General features: G+C 38.7%; 2 protein-coding genes across 7 annotated transcripts; both read left to right on the top strand.

The window, feature by feature from the left end:
* Window positions 1-331: 331 nt before the first annotated feature.
* Window positions 332-13,622, top strand: LOC139192125 (uncharacterized). Of its 6 annotated transcripts, none has more exons than XM_070813517.1 (13): window positions 332-625; window positions 700-751; window positions 846-870; window positions 979-1,061; window positions 1,216-2,324; window positions 2,447-2,683; window positions 2,777-2,946; window positions 3,038-3,269; window positions 3,448-3,583; window positions 3,755-3,849; window positions 3,960-4,083; window positions 4,301-4,356; window positions 13,452-13,622. In XM_070813517.1, exons 1-13 carry the CDS (start codon window positions 540-542, stop codon window positions 13,465-13,467), a joined length of 2,421 nt encoding a protein of 806 aa, XP_070669618.1. In that variant the 5' UTR covers window positions 332-539; the 3' UTR covers window positions 13,468-13,622. The 6 variants fall into 6 exon arrangements, 5 of the variants coding, with proteins under 5 accessions (XP_070669618.1, XP_070669619.1, XP_070669621.1 ...); XM_070813520.1 differs by having other exon boundaries at window positions 344-625; window positions 2,492-2,683; XM_070813521.1 differs by having other exon boundaries at window positions 491-570.
* A 1,598-nt stretch (window positions 13,623-15,220) lies between these two features.
* LOC139192126 (UPF0481 protein At3g47200-like) lies at window positions 15,221-16,978 on the top strand. The gene is made up of 2 exons (XM_070813527.1): window positions 15,221-15,300; window positions 15,486-16,978. Exons 1-2 carry the CDS (start codon window positions 15,232-15,234, stop codon window positions 16,839-16,841), a joined length of 1,425 nt encoding a protein of 474 aa, XP_070669628.1. The 5' UTR covers window positions 15,221-15,231; the 3' UTR covers window positions 16,842-16,978.
* The last annotated feature ends 3,388 nt before the right edge of the window (window positions 16,979-20,366 follow it).

Raw genomic sequence — 20,366 nt, 5'->3', positions numbered from 1 at the left:
CACTGCTGAGGTTATCTGGATACAACAACTTCTTCACGATTTGCATGCGAAGTGTTCGAATGTCCCAGTTCTTCATTGTGATTGCAATTTGTTACCTCTACATATCAGTATGCAGACATGTTTACTAAAAGCTTGTGTTCACGTCGGTTTACTCGGAATTGCTCCAACCTCATGCTTGGCAGTTTGTCGCATGAGCTTGCGGGGGGATGATAGAGTTGATAAGATTATGAGTGCATAGGATTATGACAAGTGTCTATGTGTTATTGGTAGTGCATTAGTAAAGAGGTGTCTCACTAATGTATAAATATCAATAGTTGTAATTATTTTATACAAGTTGAATAGAAAGAGAATATTCAGTTCGAACGACCTTTCCCTCTCTTCTTTCTCTCTCTCGTTTGCTTAGTTCCTATGGTATCTTCGCAACCTTTCCTTCTCTTCTTTCTCTCCCTAGTTTGCTTAGTTCCTAAGCTTTTGCATTGTTGACATTTCGGCGTTGCTAAAAATCGAGGTGGCGATTAATTTGAAGCAGTTGAGCGGCCATGGTGACTATGGCCGAACTGGAAGAGCAAGGTCCAGCCATGAGAGCTCTCGGCTCTATCTTCAAGCTCACCGAAGTCTTTCTCCAGTTCGTCTCTCCATCTCGCTCTCCCCTATCAAATATTAGGGCACTGACTTTACTCTCTGTGTTTGCTTGGACAGGGACGACGGCTCGAAGGAGACGAAAGACGGGTCCTTTTCCATGGGCCGGCCTGTGAGTCTTTTGATTCTTTTCGCTCAATCGTACTTTTCTTTTGAAAATTTGAGACTTAATACTGAATGCTTTGGATTTCGCCGTGTAATTTCAGAAACCAGCTGGCGACGGCGGCGATGGTTAGTAATTCGATTTCATGATTTTTTTTGTTATGTGTTTATATCTATAGTTAAGTTATTTGTATTTCGTGATATTAACGATTTTAGTGGCGAATTTCGGGGTTTTAGAATGTGGGACTTTGCCGGAGGATATGGAGCTTACTAACCAGATGAATGCGCTGGGGCTTCCAGTCTCATTCAACGCTAATGAGGTAAGTTAACATCAGTGATGGCATTTCAGTTGGAGATAGATTACTGCTCCTTTCGTTCTTTGACATTCACATTTACCATCACATTCAGAAGCATAAAGTTACTTTTTTTTTTTTTGTGGTGTGTTGATAACTTGATGCTGATACCAATTTGCAGAAGAGGAACAGAACGAAGGAAGGTAGAAGAGAGGGAATGCGCCTGAAGCAAACAGACAGTTCTCTGGACGTTGTAGGTGGAGCAATGGAGCCTTCCAAAGTGAGTGAGGGAGATGTTGTTTCTCCTACGATATTTGATGGTAGCACAAGCAGTTCTTTGTGTTGTATGCCAATGATGGGCCAAAGTGAATCATCTTCCTCTGATGTTGCAGCGGGTGCCGTTGAATTTCAGTGCCCTTCTGTTGAAGGAGATAATCCAGAAAATTCAACTGAGATTACTGGTGATGCTGTCGAAGAACAAGATCGTGATGGAATATTGGCCGTCGTTTGTAATGATGCTCAGGGTTGTGACCCTTTACACAGGGGCCATGTGCTCAATGACATAATGAGAATTGCAGTGAGCTCAACTGATTTAGATGCTGGACGTTGCCCTGAAAGCTGCTCAGCAGATGCTGCTGTTGGCAATGATGAGACAGAATCCGGTGAAAATTTGATGGAGCATGACCGCTTAGAGTGTTCATCAGTGGCTTCCCAAGAAGCAGAACTTACCAAAACATGCGAGAACTATATCCCTGAACCACGATGTGTTTCTGAGTCGATTTCATATTCCATGTGTTCAGAAGTGCTTGACCCTGATGGAACTGACTGCCAAGACAACGGTGATTCCGGAGACTGGATGGTATATTGGGATTCTTATTGCATGAGAAATCACTTCTATAATATCAATACACGTACTTCCACATGGTATCCACCCCCAGGCATGGAATATTTAGCATCTATTGATGCCATATGTAAGCCAAATGATGTGATTTCTGAAGTAATGGAGATTGATGTTAGCACTGATTCAAAGGCAACAAATTTTTGTGGTGCGAGTAAAACTGATTCATTTCAAGAATCAATTACTCATGGTGTTTCACAGTGTCAGCCAAATCATGAGATCTCCGGGGGGATTGAACTTTCTGTTGACACTTCTATGTCTGATACCACTTTGTCAACTGTCACTGTAAGCAGATGTCCGGTACAGTCAGATGAAATCAATGAGAACAATAACACCTGCAACGATGGGAACCCATCATGCTTCTTCTCAGATGTCCAGGATCATATCGCTAGGTATATTTATCTTCTTTCTATTTTTTTTCATTTTGCTGTTGAGATTCACGAATCTAATTTATGCGTATGATATTACTTTATGATTATCCTGAGACTTTGCTTTCATTGCATGTTGCCCACAGTATCAGAAACAAAATCAAGCAGTTTTCATTGCATGTTGCCCACAGTATCAGAAACAAAATCAAGCAGTTGATTTCTGATGATGTCTGCAACAGTGGTTTGCAATCAATTCTTGCTGAACAGATTGATGAACAAAATACTATTGAACTCAATAATGAGCCTAATGAACCTAATTTTTGTGAGGAAACTCTCAAAGATTGCGAAGATTTTGACGCGTTTCAAATATTAAATACAAGCAGGTAAAATCTAGAATAACGGCCTTGATTGGCCTGTTTCAGCTTTGATTTTCTAAAACTGATATGAGCTTTTGTCTACTAATTTTGTGTTTGCAGCTTGTCCTATACATACACTGACGAAGTATATGAGGATAGTAATATGCATTCAGGAAATGAAGTTTTGGCAACAAACGATTTGAAAATGCAGCTTGACCCTGCTGTACATAAACGGAAGAAGAAAGTGAGAAGAAAGAAAATTCAGAGAAAGTTATCTAATGAAAACAAAGGTTAAAGACTTAATTTTATTGCAGCTATTAGTGCATTTATAATTTCTTTATCCAGTTACATCCTTTCTGATGACCAATCCTCATATAGCAGAGCTTCTATTTCAAGGGTTGTTCAAAGGGTTTTCTGCTGATATGGGAAAATATTGGTATCAACGGTACCTATTATTCTCCAGATACGATGATGGTATAAAAATGGATGAGGAAGGATGGTTCTCTGTCACTCCAGAGCTTCTAGCTAGGCATCATGCAGAACGATGTGGTAGTGATGTCATCATTGATTGTTTTACTGGAGTTGGTGGGAATTCCATCCAATTTGCACAGATGTGAGTAATCTCTCTTACAATCTTTACTATTTTTCCTTTAAAACAACAACGAAGATAAAATGGGAAAACAGAAAGTATTTAAAAAATCTGAAAATATGACATGTCATTTCATTTCTAAATACATGGTGATATGGACAACATTTAATTTCCTCATTTTCTTATACATGTGATGATGCAGAAGCAAACATGTAATTGCAATTGATATTGATCCAACGAAGATTGATTACGCACAGCATAATGCTGCCATCTATGGGGTTGATGACAGGATAGATTTCATAACGGGGGACTTTTTCCGCTTGGCACCAAAGCTAAAGGTAATAAAACTGACTTCCTATGTGTTCACAGTTTTTAATTGAGTAGTTTGTACGGTTTGGGACTACAAAATGCTTTCAGTTATGCTTTACTAAACCTTGTGCTATGGACGTATGGTTTATTTCCCATGCTTTTTCAAATTTCTTCAGTTCTCAATTTTTCCTTTACTTCAGGCAGACACGGTCTTTTTGTCACCCCCGTGGGGAGGACCTGATTATGCAAAAGTAAAGACATACGACATGAAGACAATGCTTAAGCCACATGATGGGTGTGTTTTCCTCCTCTTTTCCTTTTTTTTTTCTTTTGACTTTTGGAGTTGGTTATCATATCAGTTTCATTCTTTCTGGCTGAACGTAACTCGGTGGTTTATTCGTGCAGATATTTTCTCTTTAACATTGCAAAGGAAGTTGCTTCTAGGATTGTCATGTTTCTCCCGAGAAATGTTGATATCAACCAATTAGCAGAGATCGCTCTATCTGGGTCTCAGCCATGGTCACTAGAGGTACTTTCTTATATATATATATATATATATATATATATATATTTTTTTTTTCAATTGGGAGCTGATTTTCGCCTTTCACGCATCCCTCTTGATTACTGGCCATCATATTATAGTTTACAAACTTCTTTTCTGTAAGAATGTTGCATCATTTTTTATCCATCACCGAACGTAGTATTGTACTCTTATCTCTGACTGTTGGGGTATTATTTGCTCTCAGGTCGAGAAAAACTTCGTAAATGGCAAGTTGAAGGGGATAACTGCTTACTTTAGTGATGATAATTCATATATTTCATGCATTTATACCATCCATTTCTAAAGTCTTTGTGATGTTTTTGTGTTAAAATTATGGCATTTTAACTTACCTTGTGTTAATATACAATTATTTTTGTTTTAGCATTGTTTTCATTAAAGTGGAGCAAGTGGAGCACTAATTGTGAATTTAAATGGTTGTAGGAAGTGGAGAGACTGACGGGGATGGCAGAAAGAAAAGAAAACAGAAGGCAGAAAACGTGAAAGCAAAAGAGCAGTGAGAAGATAGAATAAAAAAAAAGAATGATGGAGGAATAAACAAGGGAATGATGGAGGATTAAAGAAAGATAAAAAAAAACGCAAGGCAGAAAACTGGAGGAAGGCAGAGAGCAAGAATCAGGCGCAGAAAGAAAGGATATAGGCACGTGGGACTGACAGAGGGAAATAAAAAAAGAAAAAAAGGCAGCTCGCATGAATAAAAAGACACGGGGAGAGGGGGGAGACGAGAAGAAACCGAGGGGGAGAGAGGCGGACAGGATTTGGGGGGCTTAGAGAAAGAAGAATAAACGGGAAGGGAGAGACTAGGCAGGGATACTGACGCAACGCGCAGAGCATAAGAAAGAGACACGGGGAGAGCAGGGAGAGACAGACTGACTAGAAGGGAAATAGACGCGGGGAGAAACGGAGGGAGGTCAGAGGCGAGGTGCAGAGAAAGAAGGGACAGGCGACAGAAGCAGCAAAGGGCAAGCACAGAGACAAAAACGTAGCACGGCAGCAGAAGGAGAAAAGAAGAGGCTTCACTCTATTTTCTTGGTTTAATCTTCCGAAACTCATGTTTTACTTTTGGTTTAATTTGAGAATAATGTGTAACTAATTTTCAGTAGTTAGGGGCTGTTTTGAAGCCCCGAATATGATCGTAAATTTGTTGTGATATTTTGTTTGAATGACTTTTATGAAATGATGAAAATTGTTTCACTACTTATCTCATTGATAAATTCTTTATGTGTTTCTATGGATGCATACATAGTGAGCATATCTAGGATTTTAATGCTATGAATATATGTCTGCCTGCCCTTGTTGAATGAGGACCTACATATGTTCTAGAGTAGCACTTGTTAATTGTGGTTAACATGTGAAACGATTTCTAGGATAAGTAAGACAACACCAGTACTTACGATGCCTTGTGATGACTCAAACTCTTTTTATTCTTAATGATTTCTACTTGTTAAATCTATGAACACACCATTCTAGATTGCATGCTAGGAACTAAGTTAAGTTGAAAACGCCATTCTCTTAACATACTACGTAAGAAAGAGTAATAGGTTGAGTTCTAACAGTGAGCCAACTTGAGCATCTTCATCCGGAAATAAAAGGAATTTGAATGAAACATAACATGTTTGCATGATTATTTGGTGGTGGAAAGCATGTCCCCTAACTCATTTTCTTAATTTGTGAATTAAAATCTATTGGTATTATTTAAGATTGGTTTCTGTACTGTTTTTGTACGATTTAATTTAAATAGCAAATCAACTCCAAAAATCCCAAAAATTTGTGTGAGCATAGCTTGGTGTGTCTAGTTTATGTGTATAAAATTTCGTTGCATTTGGATAAGTATAAGTTAGTCTAATAATTATTGTTTGGTGGCTGATCAGTGGAGACAGCCATCCGTTTTTGTGACATTTTAAGTATTTGGATAAAACAATCTTCTGCGGGAAAGACCCTTATTTTCATATGCTACAATTGACAAATCTTAGTGTGAATAAGGAAAATTAATAGGATTATTGTGTACTACTTTGTGGTACGTTATAAATTACTACCAAATTTTTGGCGCCGTGTCGCCGGGGATTGTTATTTCTGATTGCTTATATTTTATTTTTATTATTTTTATTTTTATTTTTAGTGTTATTTATTTTTATTATTTTCTATTTCTTGTCTATTTAGTGTTTTTGGTTTTGGGTTTATTTCAGGTACTTTTTGTAGTATATGCAGACGCGAAGGTCCAAGAGCATTGATATAGCTCCCTACAATCCTGAGCATGAACAAATACTTCGAAAGGTACTAGAGAAGTAAGACATGGATTTTGCTAGCATTCAAGCTCAATTGGCAAATCTTACTTCTCAATTGTCACAATATGCCGAAAGGACCACAATGCAAAGTGCCTCTACATTTGATGTGCCCTATGGGCAAGGATATCAAAGTCCTCAATTTTCTGCAAATGAAGATGTTTGGGGATATCAAGGCCATAACCAATCAAGGGGCAACATGTTTTCCAACGCTTGCAATTTAGATTGGAGAGGTAATTCAGATTATATGTGGGATGAACCTCAACAATTTCAACAAGGTGGATATTGGCAGCAAGACGAGTTCTATTCAAGACCTATGCAGCCACCACAACATCCCCCACAACAATTCCAATCAAATCAAAGTATGCCCGTGAATTATAATGAAATTCTTGAAGGATTAATTTCTTTGACGCAGGGTTCACAAAAAGAAGAACAATTGCCGCCATCGGAAGAGTTCTATCAGTGGCCATATGAACCATTTCAGCCTCAACAACAACAAGCTCCAAGTAAGTCTCTTGAGGATTTAATTGCTTCTTTAGCTAACTCTACTCAATCTCATCAACAGAAAACAGACAAAGCAATTGAAAACCTTGAGCGCCAAATGAGTCAGTTAGCAAGTTTGATGGGGCAACAACACCAACCAGGAAGGTTGCCTAGCCAAACCGTGGTGAATCCAAATGCGGAGCAGTTAAATGCTATGACTTTAAGGAGTGGAAAAGAAGTTTTTGAGCAGCCAAGGATGCAACAAGGGGAGTTACAAACCAAAAATCTTGAGCAAGATGAAGCTTCAACAGAAATTGAAAACTCTCCTAAAGCAGTTGAATTGAACAAAAAAGATTCTAATACGGTATGTAAAGAAATTCAAAATTCATTTAACTCATGTGTCCCCATTCCTTTTCCTCGCAGGTTTTTAATTCCCATGAAAGATGAGAGTGAAAAAGAAATTCTGGAAGCCATTCCAAAGGTGCAAAGTGATATCCCAATTCTTGGCACACCAAATCAAGTTCCAGATTGTGTTGAAGTGTTCAAAGAACCTTGTACACCAAGAAGAAGGATTCAAGAGAATGAGGTGGTTGAAGCATATCAAGAATACATCCAAGAGGCTGTGCATGAGACAATCAAGCCCAAAGCAGTTGAGTTTGATGACACGGGACAAGCCACAACCATCATAGTAAACCTGGCCAAGTTCGAAGTCCCGGAAATGTTCAAAGATGTGGTGTTTGTCATTGAGTTTGTGTCGAAAAAAGAAAGTAAGCCATCTTCTCCAATTTTAATTTTAATTTATACTAACATGTTTCTGATTTTGATGATTCAGGCACCCACTCTTGAATTTAAACCATTGCCGAATCATTTCAAGTATCACCTTCCACTCAAAGATCAATTCCATGCCATGAGACCTAGGGGAGTTTGAATGGAAGTCTCGTCTAGCTCTAGACAGTAACTAAAGCGCTTCTTGGGAGGCAACCCAAGCTTTCTATCTTTTATCTTTATTTTGAATAATTTTAAATGTTCTTGTTCTGTTTTTCTCTTGTTTTCTGGTTCGTGTGTTTAAGTCCTACTTTTGTTCCTTTATGCAGGTAATGATGTTGCAATCTCTACCACAACTTCTTGCAAAGTACTTGTACATTCATGAAAACGAAAGGAACATTAAGCAGATAAATACAAGAGGGAGTCTTCACATAGGCTGCTTAGGAGTAGTCGGCGGAGCTTCAGCAGTCGGCGGGGCCACGGAAGGAGGAGGTATCGGAGGTTGATCAGCTGAAGCTTCACTACGCGGTGCCGCCCCAGAAGACGAAGGCAGATGCGGTTGGAACAAACCCACAAACCTCCGGTGATCAAGTAAAATCTGACCATCATTTTCCTGCAGCTGGTCAATTTTCCTCTTCATGTTTGTGGCATAATTGTGTGCAAGCTTGTGCAATTGTTTATTTTCATGCTTGAGTCCTCTAATTTCCTCTTTGAGACTCTGTATTTCAGCCACCAACGATTCAACGTGACGGGTTCGAGCAAATAAGCGTTGGGCCATGTTGGACACAGAACCCGCACACTGCACGCTAAGAGCCAGAGACTCCTTAACCGCCAATTCATCAGACCGTCTAGCGAGCAGTCTGTTATCTCTTGGGGTGACAAGGTTCCGGGCCACCACCGCAGCGGTCATGTCATTTTTCATCACCGAATCCCCAACGGTGAGGGGACCAGTTGGGGATATGAAGGATGGGCGCCATATGTTGTCTGGTGAAGGCGGAGCTGCCTCTTCACCAATGTTCAAGTCAAAACGACGATCGGAAGGGCCAGACATTTTTCAGAGGTGGTGAAGAAAGAAGAGAGTCGGACTGATTAAGATTTTGGGAGTGCAAGAGGGAGTGTTTACAGGAGGGAGCTCAAGTGTGTTGTGGAACAAAATTAACGCCTCTATAAAAAGAAGAAATCAAAGAGGCGCTCCTCAGAAATAAAAGAGGCGTCATCTCGCAAATCGAAGAGTCGGGGCTCCGTTCTCAAAAGCCTGATTCTTTTCTCAAAAGAGGAGTTTCCTTTCTCAAAAGCCGGATTCTTTTCTCAAAAGAGGCGTTTCATTTCTTAAAGGCTGGGCTTGCTCAGAAACCACGAGCCGAACCCCGGATTTCAAAAGATCAATTTGTCCAGACGTGTCGTCACTCGTCACATGCAACTTGCAGCTTTGCGGAAATTACGGGCAGCTTTGTCAGAAAGCGCGTAATTTGTACTATTCATCCATCCATCGGCTGCCGACAATGAGTGAGAGAATAGTTCTGGTTGTGAAGAAAAGTCCTATAAGTATTTACCTTCGCCTTCCACAGCAAATGCACACCCTTTCAGCATTTCTTCATCTCCGAGAATGCATTCCCAAAGAATCCTCCTAAGTTTTTCTGTGTTCCTCATTCCTTGGGATACTCCTGCGAACAACCCATTCAAAGCAAAAGTATTTCATATCATAAAGGTTGAAAGCAAGAGTATCTCATATCATGCATTCTCCATGTCCTTTTCCTTGTCTTTGTTCTAACCTGCAGGACATGGAGAAATTGCTCTCGAGTACTCGTCTTCCACTGCTGATGTACTTCCAAAGAAGCTGCCACATCTACCTGAAGAACAGATAAGGCAAGCGAAAATGATACCAGCAGCATGTGGAGACAACGTGCAGAAGAAACAAGCAGAGAAGAATGCAGCTTGCACAATCATCCCAGCGGAAGGAGTCTGAGATGAAGAACTAGAGAAGCTGCCACATCTGCTTGGAGAACAAATAAGGAATTGAGCCTGCACAATCAACTCGAGAGCAGAAGGAATCTGAGTTAAAGAACTCAAAGAGCTTCAACAACATCACCAAAGAGCAAAGCTTCGCCGTACAATATCATCAAATCATCACTTGCCAGTAAAAAGCTAAGTGTCACCCCGTTCAAGAGGAAAGCTGTGGAAAGTCAACAAGCACGACCAATGATCACTTATAAGTTCTATTCATTGTCTTTTATCGTGATTTTCAATTTTTCGTTTGTTTTTTTTTACATTTTCTTGCGTTACTTAACTGAATTATTTCTTTTCTTTGCAGGAACTTTTGGTTATTTCCACCCTTGAAGTTGATTGCAGAATTTTAGCTTGGGGGGTCATCGCTTGGTTTTACTGCAAACTAGGGAAGTTTTCAGTCCAATTGCTTTATTTTGTTTCTTATTATTTATTTATTTTATTTTTATTTGCATTATAGTGTTTTCTGACATTGGGGACAATGTCCGGTTTAAGTTTGGGGGTAAAGAGTATAAAAAAATGACCAACTTGAAATTTTTTGTACCTTCGACTACGAACTGGTTTCATTTGTTTCTGTGTTGTTGTTTTTTGTTTTCTTTAAAATAAATAAATAAATAAATAATTTAAAAATCCAAAAATATTGTCTTGTTTCCCTTATTGTTTTGAATTAGATTTTTGTTAGTTTCCCGACCCAATGATATAATTAGATCAAATTTGAACCATGATCATCAAGAACTTAGTTAACATGTGTTTTGTGAAATTCCTAATTCTCTTGTTAGTTTTGTACATGTTTGATCATCTTTGAAAAACCAAATGCACATAGCCTTTTTTATGTGAAACTAAAGCATGACTTAAAGCTTCATATGTGAATTTAGTGACCATATACATCCTATGTGAGTTTTTGAGCCGATTGAAAGTGTGTGCATTTTTCATACACTCCTATTCTTTCATGTGTGATGAACTTATGTGAGATACATCTCTAGAACTTACGTAACGATCTTTCGAAATGTTTGTCATTGATTGCATGAACTTGGAAATGATAGAGGCATTAGGTTTACCACTATGGCCCAAATAACCATGTTTCCCAAAGAAAAATGATATCATTAGATTGCCAATTTGAGCCGTGTATGTTGAGCCTTTTATTTCTTATCACCAGATATGTCTACCCTTATGCCTGAAATTTTTTTTTCCTTACCCTTTCCAAGCAAGCTAGTGAGCAATGTGAGAATGTCTTATGAGAAATGTTTGTGAAGTACTTTGAAGGTGTTTGGCAAAAGAATAAGTGTGGGGGTATTTCATGTTTGTATTTAAAAAAAAAAAAAAAAAAAAAGAAAAAAAAAAAGAAAAAAAAAAAGAAAAAGAAAGATTGTATACAAATGAAATAAAAAAGTTGTTCATTTTTCAGTTTAAGGGTGTGGTTGGAGGTGCTAGAAGAATTGCTGGAGAGCTTAAGTTCTTATAAATCTAAACAAAAGAATTGCTTGCAATGTAGCTTGGAACTTGTGTTTACCTATTCTTTCATTTCAATAACCCTCTCCCTAAACCTCATTACATCCAATAAAAGTCCTCTTGATTTAAGTTTTGCAATTACGATTGTGGAGATGAGATCTTTATGCAAGCTTATGGTAGAAATTTCACATTTGATTCTTTGAGCGAAACCCATTTAAACTAAACACATGTGTGATTGAGTGTATATCCCGTGAGAAGGTTGCTAGTTTGCATATGATGATTTTAAAAATATAAAAATTTTGAAATTGAATTAGCATGGCTATCTCACACACTACACTTCAAGGATGATTCAAAGATTACTGCTAATATTTGAATAAGGAAGATGAACTTGGGTTAGTTCCTTGATGCTAGCTATGGTTCTTGATGATTTGTTTTCTTGAATAAAATTCTATGAGGGTCACATAGGGGAAAACTAATTTTTTTTTTATGTTATTACTTTTTCATGTTTTCTTTGTTTTGCTCGAGGACTAGCAAAAATGTAAGTTTGGGGGTATTTGATAATTCATATATTTCATGCATTTATACCATCCATTTCTAAAGTCTTTGTGATGTTTTTGTGTTAAAATTATGGCATTTTAACTTACCTTGTGTTAATATACAATTATTTTTGTTTTAGCATTGTTTTCATTAAAGTGGAGCAAGTGGAGCACTAATTGTGAATTTAAATGGTTGTAGGAAGTGGAGAGACTGACGGGGATGGCAGAAAGAAAAGAAAACAGAAGGCAGAAAACGTGAAAGCAAAAGAGCAGTGAGAAGATAGAATAAAAAAAAAGAATGATGGAGGAATAAACAAGGGAATGATGGAGGATTAAAGAAAGATAAAAAAAAACGCAAGGCAGAAAACTGGAGGAAGGCAGAGAGCAAGAATCAGGCGCAGAAAGAAAGGATATAGGCACGTGGGACTGACAGAGGGAAATAAAAAAAGAAAAAAAGGCAGCTCGCATGAATAAAAAGACACGGGGAGAGGGGGGAGACGAGAAGAAACCGAGGGGGAGAGAGGCGGACAGGATTTGGGGGGCTTAGAGAAAGAAGAATAAACGGGAAGGGAGAGACTAGGCAGGGATACTGACGCAACGCGCAGAGCATAAGAAAGAGACACGGGGAGAGCAGGGAGAGACAGACTGACTAGAAGGGAAATAGACGCGGGGAGAAACGGAGGGAGGTCAGAGGCGAGGTGCAGAGAAAGAAGGGACAGGCGACAGAAGCAGCAAAGGGCAAGCACAGAGACAAAAACGTAGCACGGCAGCAGAAGGAGAAAAGAAGAGGCTTCACTCTATTTTCTTGGTTTAATCTTCCGAAACTCATGTTTTACTTTTGGTTTAATTTGAGAATAATGTGTAACTAATTTTCAGTAGTTAGGGGCTGTTTTGAAGCCCCGAATATGATCGTAAATTTGTTGTGATATTTTGTTTGAATGACTTTTATGAAATGATGAAAATTGTTTCACTACTTATCTCATTGATAAATTCTTTATGTGTTTCTATGGATGCATACATAGTGAGCATATCTAGGATTTTAATGCTATGAATATATGTCTGCCTGCCCTTGTTGAATGAGGACCTACATATGTTCTAGAGTAGCACTTGTTAATTGTGGTTAACATGTGAAACGATTTCTAGGATAAGTAAGACAACACCAGTACTTACGATGCCTTGTGATGACTCAAACTCTTTTTATTCTTAATGATTTCTACTTGTTAAATCTATGAACACACCATTCTAGATTGCATGCTAGGAACTAAGTTAAGTTGAAAACGCCATTCTCTTAACATACTACGTAAGAAAGAGTAATAGGTTGAGTTCTAACAGTGAGCCAACTTGAGCATCTTCATCCGGAAATAAAAGGAATTTGAATGAAACATAACATGTTTGCATGATTATTTGGTGGTGGAAAGCATGTCCCCTAACTCATTTTCTTAATTTGTGAATTAAAATCTATTGGTATTATTTAAGATTGGTTTCTGTACTGTTTTTGTACGATTTAATTTAAATAGCAAATCAACTCCAAAAATCCCAAAAATTTGTGTGAGCATAGCTTGGTGTGTCTAGTTTATGTGTATAAAATTTCGTTGCATTTGGATAAGTATAAGTTAGTCTAATAATTATTGTTTGGTGGCTGATCAGTGGAGACAGCCATCCGTTTTTGTGACATTTTAAGTATTTGGATAAAACAATCTTCTGCGGGAAAGACCCTTATTTTCATATGCTACAATTGACAAATCTTAGTGTGAATAAGGAAAATTAATAGGATTATTGTGTGCTACTTTGTGGTACGTTATAAATTACTACCAAGTGACATGGCCAGGAGATGAGATAATGTAGCTGTATTCATTAGGTGGTGACATTTTGGCAGCACCTAACGCAACGGTAATGACTTGTGAAAAGCGATTAAATGGTTGCAGTTTCGAATAGTAGAAAAGTTTGTCCGGAAACAGGTGCGGTTGCATACATGTTACCCTCTCCAAAATCCTGTGTTGGCTCTCAAGACAAAGTTTCAGCTTTGTAATACTGTACAGTCCTGTAAACTAGTCTTATGCAATTGAAAGTCGTGTGGTAAGCAATAGGCATGTATCAATGAGTTGGGTTCGGATTGAAATGTATAACTTTTACAGCAAGAAAACTTTGATTTTCGACGCGGTTACAAAACCGGGATTACCAGCAGTATATACTCACCGTCCGGTTAACTCTCGGCCGGTTGTGTAGTCCGGTTGACCAATATGATGAGCAATGCTTGACAAATCAAGGTTGATAATTTTCTTTTGGAAATTTATTTGAATTGTCATATAAATTTATACTCTTTTTCAATTTGTCATATGAATTAAAATTTTAAGCGATTCGTCATGCTAACTTTCTGAAATCATTAGTTTGTCATCTTGCTCTAACTTCGTTAAGTTTTTCATTCAAAATAATTCACGTGCGTTGCACATGACTTGTGTTTAGGGTTATTTCAGATATTTCAATATAAATAATATCATCTAACTTTACCATAGATTGAAGGGTCTACAGTGACTATATTCTTTTAGTCATCTTCATTTCGAAACACAATTAAGCAAGTACAGGTCGTTCCTTTTTTTTGAATGACAAACCCTCAAATACTCATATACGATATACCAGATCAACCTCTTTTTTCTTTTTCTTTTTTTTGAGAACCCCTAAAAAAACTTTGGCCGAAGGCAACTTAATAGAATGAGAGTGAGATATTTAAATGTTCGAAATAACTCTGAACACAAGACTTATTTTGGACGGAAAACTTAATGGAGTTAGAGTAAAATGACAATTAATGATTTCAAAAATTTAGTATGACAAATCAATTAAAATCTCAATTCATATGACAAATTCTTTTTTTGCTCCGGCATTAACGTCGATGTGGTTTAGTTTATGTGACAGGAGGCCTATTTGAGAATGGGAAAAACGCACGGAAGTTTTCAGGGCAAATATGGATCTAGCCCTTCGCACGGCTTGGCACTTGATGTGTTGTTGGTTGAATTCTTGTTGCTTGTTGTGCTACAAGAAGAGGGACCTGGCCTTGTAAATAAGGACTTTTAGTTCATAGTCTTGTAGGTCTAAAAAGGAGGGAGTCTAGAGCCCTTTAAACCGTTTCCTCAAGTTCTTAATGTAAACAGATTTGTTAAGTTAGCCGGATTCAAGCACAAATGGGACTCTTAGATAGAAAACAGTTGGGAATAACTTGAATATATGCTGAAAAGTACATTTAAACGATAGATCTACTAAATTAAAGGATGAACAAAGATACTCGGGCAAGGTTGAACTTATTGTAGCCACTTCTCTTTGTGTTTACAGAGGTTGTATGCTAATTGAGGCCTGAGTCTAATGAGTCGATGCTGAATGAAGTTTTAGAGCGAGAGTTGGGGTCAACTGTTTCTGTTACTCGTGGAAATGGTTCCAATACATGAAGGCAGGATCTGGTTGCCGTGAAATGATAAAAGGAATACAGCAGGAAAACTTCTTTTTGAAGTAAGCATATATACTTGATTTGAAGAACACGGATCCTTGCGGTTTTGTGTGTGTATATATAGGCCTTAACATACTCCACTTATTGCCCAACTGGCTGCAGCATGGATACAGATACATCTTCGGAGCTGGAGGGCAGGCCATCATCTAGTCAGCCAGAACCACAAGATGAGGTAGGCCTACTATGATCTTATCTAGGTCTAGGAGTCTCACACGTACGTACTCAATCAATGCATGTATATACATATTACACACGCATTTAACACATCGGATTTCTGTTATATTTCATTAAACACATCAAAATTCTGTTGATAAAGACTTAATATTAATAAAGTTTATTGTATATATGTGATTTTAGAGTGCAAGTTACCGTGACGTGTTATACAAAAACTTTAATAAAGACCTGGGCAGTAGTCATATGTTCCCAGAGAGAGACCATCGTTTAATTTACAGAGTCCCGGAGAGATTTTGCAGAGGCAACGAGGAATCCTACAGACCTCGAGTAGTATCAATCGGACCGTATCATTACAAATCCTTAAGGTCTGCAAGCATAAAGTTGTATTATGCATTATCCTTTACTGAACGGTACATGTCGACGTCCACGTCCCCGACCGGATTCATGTTCGTAGAAGTCCTCGAAGAACTAGCGGGCAAATGGGCAGGCAAATGGGTGGAAAAAGCCAGGACTTATTATTCCGAGTCCGTCGAACTAAGTAACGACGATTTTGCATTAATGATGGTGGTAGATGGAGCTTTTCTGTTGGAGCTGATGCTTCGGTCTCGCTTTCCGAAATTCAGAAGTACCAAGGTTGCTGATCCTATATTCCATCGGACGAGGATACTGGTAGACGTTTGTCGAGACATCTTGTTGATCGAAAATCAACTTCCCTGGTTCGTTCTAGACAAGCTATACAGAAAACTCGTCCTCCCTCACCCTCCACCGGATGAAAAAGAAGTGAACCTTGAACGTCTTGCACACGACTTCTTCAAGGCTTATTTGGTTGACAATAATAATATTGGTAATCGTATTCCGGCAACTACAACAGACGGTTACCTTTTTTTGGACAAAGATACGAAGGATCATTTGGCTGCCCTTGTACGATGGTCGTTTTACTCTCCCAGTGAGATTATATCATCACCAATATCAGATGGAGATCTTAATATTACTGTCGAATTAATCCCGCCGAGTGTGACGGCATTGCACGAGGCCGGGGTTAGGTTCGAGAAATTAATTCCGACAAGCTTTGGACTCGAGATAAAATTCGACAGAGGCAGTCTGAAAATTCCGTACTTGGATTATCGGACGGGAACTCATCTCCTAAATCTGATGGTGTTTGAGGAAAACAGCGATTTCCCTCCTGGTGGAAATTACGTCTCCCAATACATGTTCTTCATGGGGTGCATGATCAGGACTTCAAAGGACGTGAACATACCCATCGAGAGTGGAATTATATCTAACACGCTGGGCAGCAACAGAGATCTGGTGGCTTTATTCGACCGCATCAGCAAGATGGGCTGGCCACACGCCTATTTCTCTCTCTGTAAGCAACTGAATGACTACCGCACGAGTAGCCCTTGGCACAAGTGGGCAGCGACTCTCAAGCGCGATTATTTGGACACTCCTTGGAAAACTGCTTCTACAATTGCCGCTGTTATCCTCCTCATACTCACTATCATGCAAACCGTATGCTCTTTCTTATCGCTTAAGCCCTAGCTGCTAATTAATTAAGTTTGCTGCTGTTGTCAATAATTTACAAAGAGTTGTTGAATGTAAGAAACTTTATGAGAGTTTCATCAAACATACAGTAAATGTAATAATATAAGTTGTATTAGCTAAAGTTTGTTTATTTCCCGACTTACGTGCACATACAAAGTTATTTGTGTGCTATGAGGCCAAATGGCACAAAAAATGTGCCCATAGAGCAATAGCAACAGTGCAGCATCTAGATTATGTGCATGCCCTTTGGTCTAAGGGCATAATATGCTGTTTTATGCTCAAAGATGTCCACAAAATAAGGACTTTTTTGTGCCTTGTTCTGACACCTATGTCCAATGACTTTCAAGAGACATGGATTTCACTATAAATATGTTCTGGAAATGAGAATGAGTGGAGAGGGATGGGTTTTGCAGCACCTTACTTACACAGTGATGGAAGAGCTTGACCGAGGATCTACAATATGATCCATGCATGTTGGAGGGCGGCAGATCTGAGAGGTAGAACACTGGATCGATTGGCTGTGCGTTTTTTTTAGTACAGATGAGGGCATGGATTTGGACTGGGATGATGAAGGCAGGTTTGTGGATTTTGAAAATGGTTTTGAGGATTGAAGGCAGAGCGGCTGCAGGATTAATAGAGTCTGAGAGCTGGCAGAAGAAATGAAAGAATGTGTTTGATCTACAGAAAGCTTGGGCATGGATTGCAGAGAGGCAGGGATTTGTGGCTCGGGTTTGCCCAATGGGTTTGAGTGAGCACAATTTTCTTGGAGATACGAGAAACGGATGGAAGGAGGCGATGGTAGCTGGGTTTGATGATGGACGCTTGGGATGTGGTATTGATTTTGGCAGAGAGGAAATGGAAGAGAGATAAGGGTGGAACTGAGAACTGCGGCAGCCAGGGTTACGAAATGAAGGGAAGGAAGGGCCCAGCTTAACACTCTGCTTTTACAGTGGAGCCGTGCTAGGGTTTAACACACGAAGGGCCAAAGATTTTGCATTAAGGTTGGGTCCAGAGGGTTAGATGGTTAAAAATAATCCGAAAATTATCTCTAATTGAGGGTTAAATCAAATGGCTCGTGGGCTCCATTTGACAAAAAATAGCCAAAGGGCCAACCAGCTAGCCCAACTTAACCAGCTAGCCTCGGCCGGGCTAGAATTTTCATTATTCTTGTCGGTTATATCCGACAACATTGTACTTATTTCTATCAGTTATATCCGACATGAATGGTAGGCCAAAATTTCAAATATAACGGCTAGCTAACGTCAGCTAGCTGTTTTTTTTTATTTTTTATTTTTTTACATTTTTTTTATTACAAAATTTGTTTTAAAAATTGTAAAAATTCTTTTTTTTCCCTATAACTTCTAAACCATTAAACATTACATAACATTAAGTAACATGAAAGAACATTAAACAATATTAAATAACATTAAAAAACATTAAACAACATAAAAAAACATTTAACAACATTTTTAAAAACATTTAACAACATAAAACTTAAATGCCTACTCTATACTATTTTTGGCCCAAAGATGTGCAACAAGATCCTGTTGTAGGTACTTGTTTGTGGCACGGGAACGTATCATTCTATAGCGCCTCATGTACTCATTTATAGAGATACTACCAGTTCTTGAATTGAAAAACAAATTAGGCTTATCATATATTTTTGCATGAGCCATTCTTGACCTATTTGGATCGTTATGGTCGTCATCGGATTCTCCATCAATATACCAATCTCGTTTATACTCCACTATCATATTGATTAATATGATGCAATACATCATGATGGAGTCCCAATTTTCTCTACTACACCCTCTTGCCGATTCGTTGATGATCTTTCACCGTGGTTGTAGAATTCCGAAAGCTTTCTCAACATATTTCCGGTATGCCTCTTGGTTTAAGGTAAACAACTTTTGGCGTCCTTCCTAAGGTTTGGAATTGCTTGGACAAGTGTCGCCCATTTTCGGTAGATGTCATCTGCCAAGTAATATCCCATATTGTATTGACGACTGTTGATGTAGTAGTCAAGTTGAGGTGTTTTACCTTCCGTCAGGCTATTGAAGATGGGTGAACGCCTAAGAACTGTAATGTCATTTTGAGATCCAGGGACTCAAAAGAAAGCATGTCAGATCTATGTGTCATACATGGTAACCGCCTTTAACACAATAGTTGACTTCCTCGACCTTCTGCAAAAGCCTCATTGCCATCCGGTGGGACAGTTCTTCCAATCCCAATGGATGTAGTCTAATGACCCTATCATACTAGGAAACCCACAGTCTTCAGCTCTGTTTCGTGGTTTGTAAGAGCAATCAGCAACAGAGTCGCTCCATTGAGGTTGTTCCTCAGTTAGCTGACACACCATGGCCACAACCATAGTTACTGCTCTATTTTGTTTGTTGCGCCTTACTTCTGCTTCTTCATCAAACTCCTCATCTTCTCGTCTCATTTGCACCCATTTTTCTTCCAATTTGGAATTGGATAAGGACCCCCAGTTGGAATCCGAAAATGATCCAAAGTTGGAATTCATTGCAAACTTGAATTGAAATAGATTGAATTCAAAGTTGTGTGAATTATAGCCCAATATCCACCCCATTTATAGCAAAAAAATAATTCAAATCCAACGGCTAGCATGACGTTAGCTACCAATGACTAGCTGACGTCACTTAGCTGTTGGATTTGAATTTAAGTTGTAGTTTTTAAATAATAAATTATGTTTGACCCTATGGCCCTTTGACCTTCGATTAAAGATGGTTTTTTGTGACAAGGCTAAAACGAGCCATTTGGCATTCGGTTGGAGATGGAAGCAAATATGGTCATGTACTGTTTATTAAAATATTAATTTCTTAGAGGGTCAGAGGGTTAAAACGAGCCATCTAGTCAGCCTTCGATTGGAAAAGGCCTAATGATGAGACCGACTCTATGTTAAGAATCCAAGCTTGTTTTCAAGCTCACATTTCTTGGTGACAAGCCTTTGACTTGCATGGGCATATAAACTGTGGGCTCTAAATCATGTTGAAATTTTTTTGATCGACGGTGCCTTCGCACTCTTTGTCTCTGTTTTCACCCGGTCTTCCTCGACCAAGATTGAACAATTCACCTACAAATTCAATATAACCCTAAAATCCTAAAGCCCTAATTTTTGAAAAATGTGAAACCCTAGAAAGATTTGAGAACTTGGCGGAGGGTGACGAAGTTGAGAAACATCTGAGTGACGAGCTCACGGAGCTCCAATTTAGGTTTGGCTTCTTTTTTTATGGTGAACATCTTTGTCACTATGTCCTCCACTGATGACTTGCTCTCCTGAAGCATTTCGTACGGGATTTTCCCGGCTTCTTCGGCGGCGGTGGAGATGGGTCTTCCTCCACCAGCATCCCCTCATCTATCTCATCGTCTTCCATGTTTCCTCTCAAGTTGATTTTCTTGTGACTGTATTCGTTATGGTTTATTAAAAGGGGAAAGAAAAGCCTAGGAAAAACAGGAATCGCTTTATAATTAATTTATGCGTTTATTGCAAATGTGCCCCTT

This window comes from Malus domestica, chromosome 15, assembly GCF_042453785.1.
Source record: "Malus domestica chromosome 15, GDT2T_hap1".
Lineage (NCBI taxonomy): Eukaryota > Viridiplantae > Streptophyta > Magnoliopsida > Rosales > Rosaceae > Malus > Malus domestica.
This window is presented reverse-complemented; position numbering and strand designations above follow the sequence as displayed.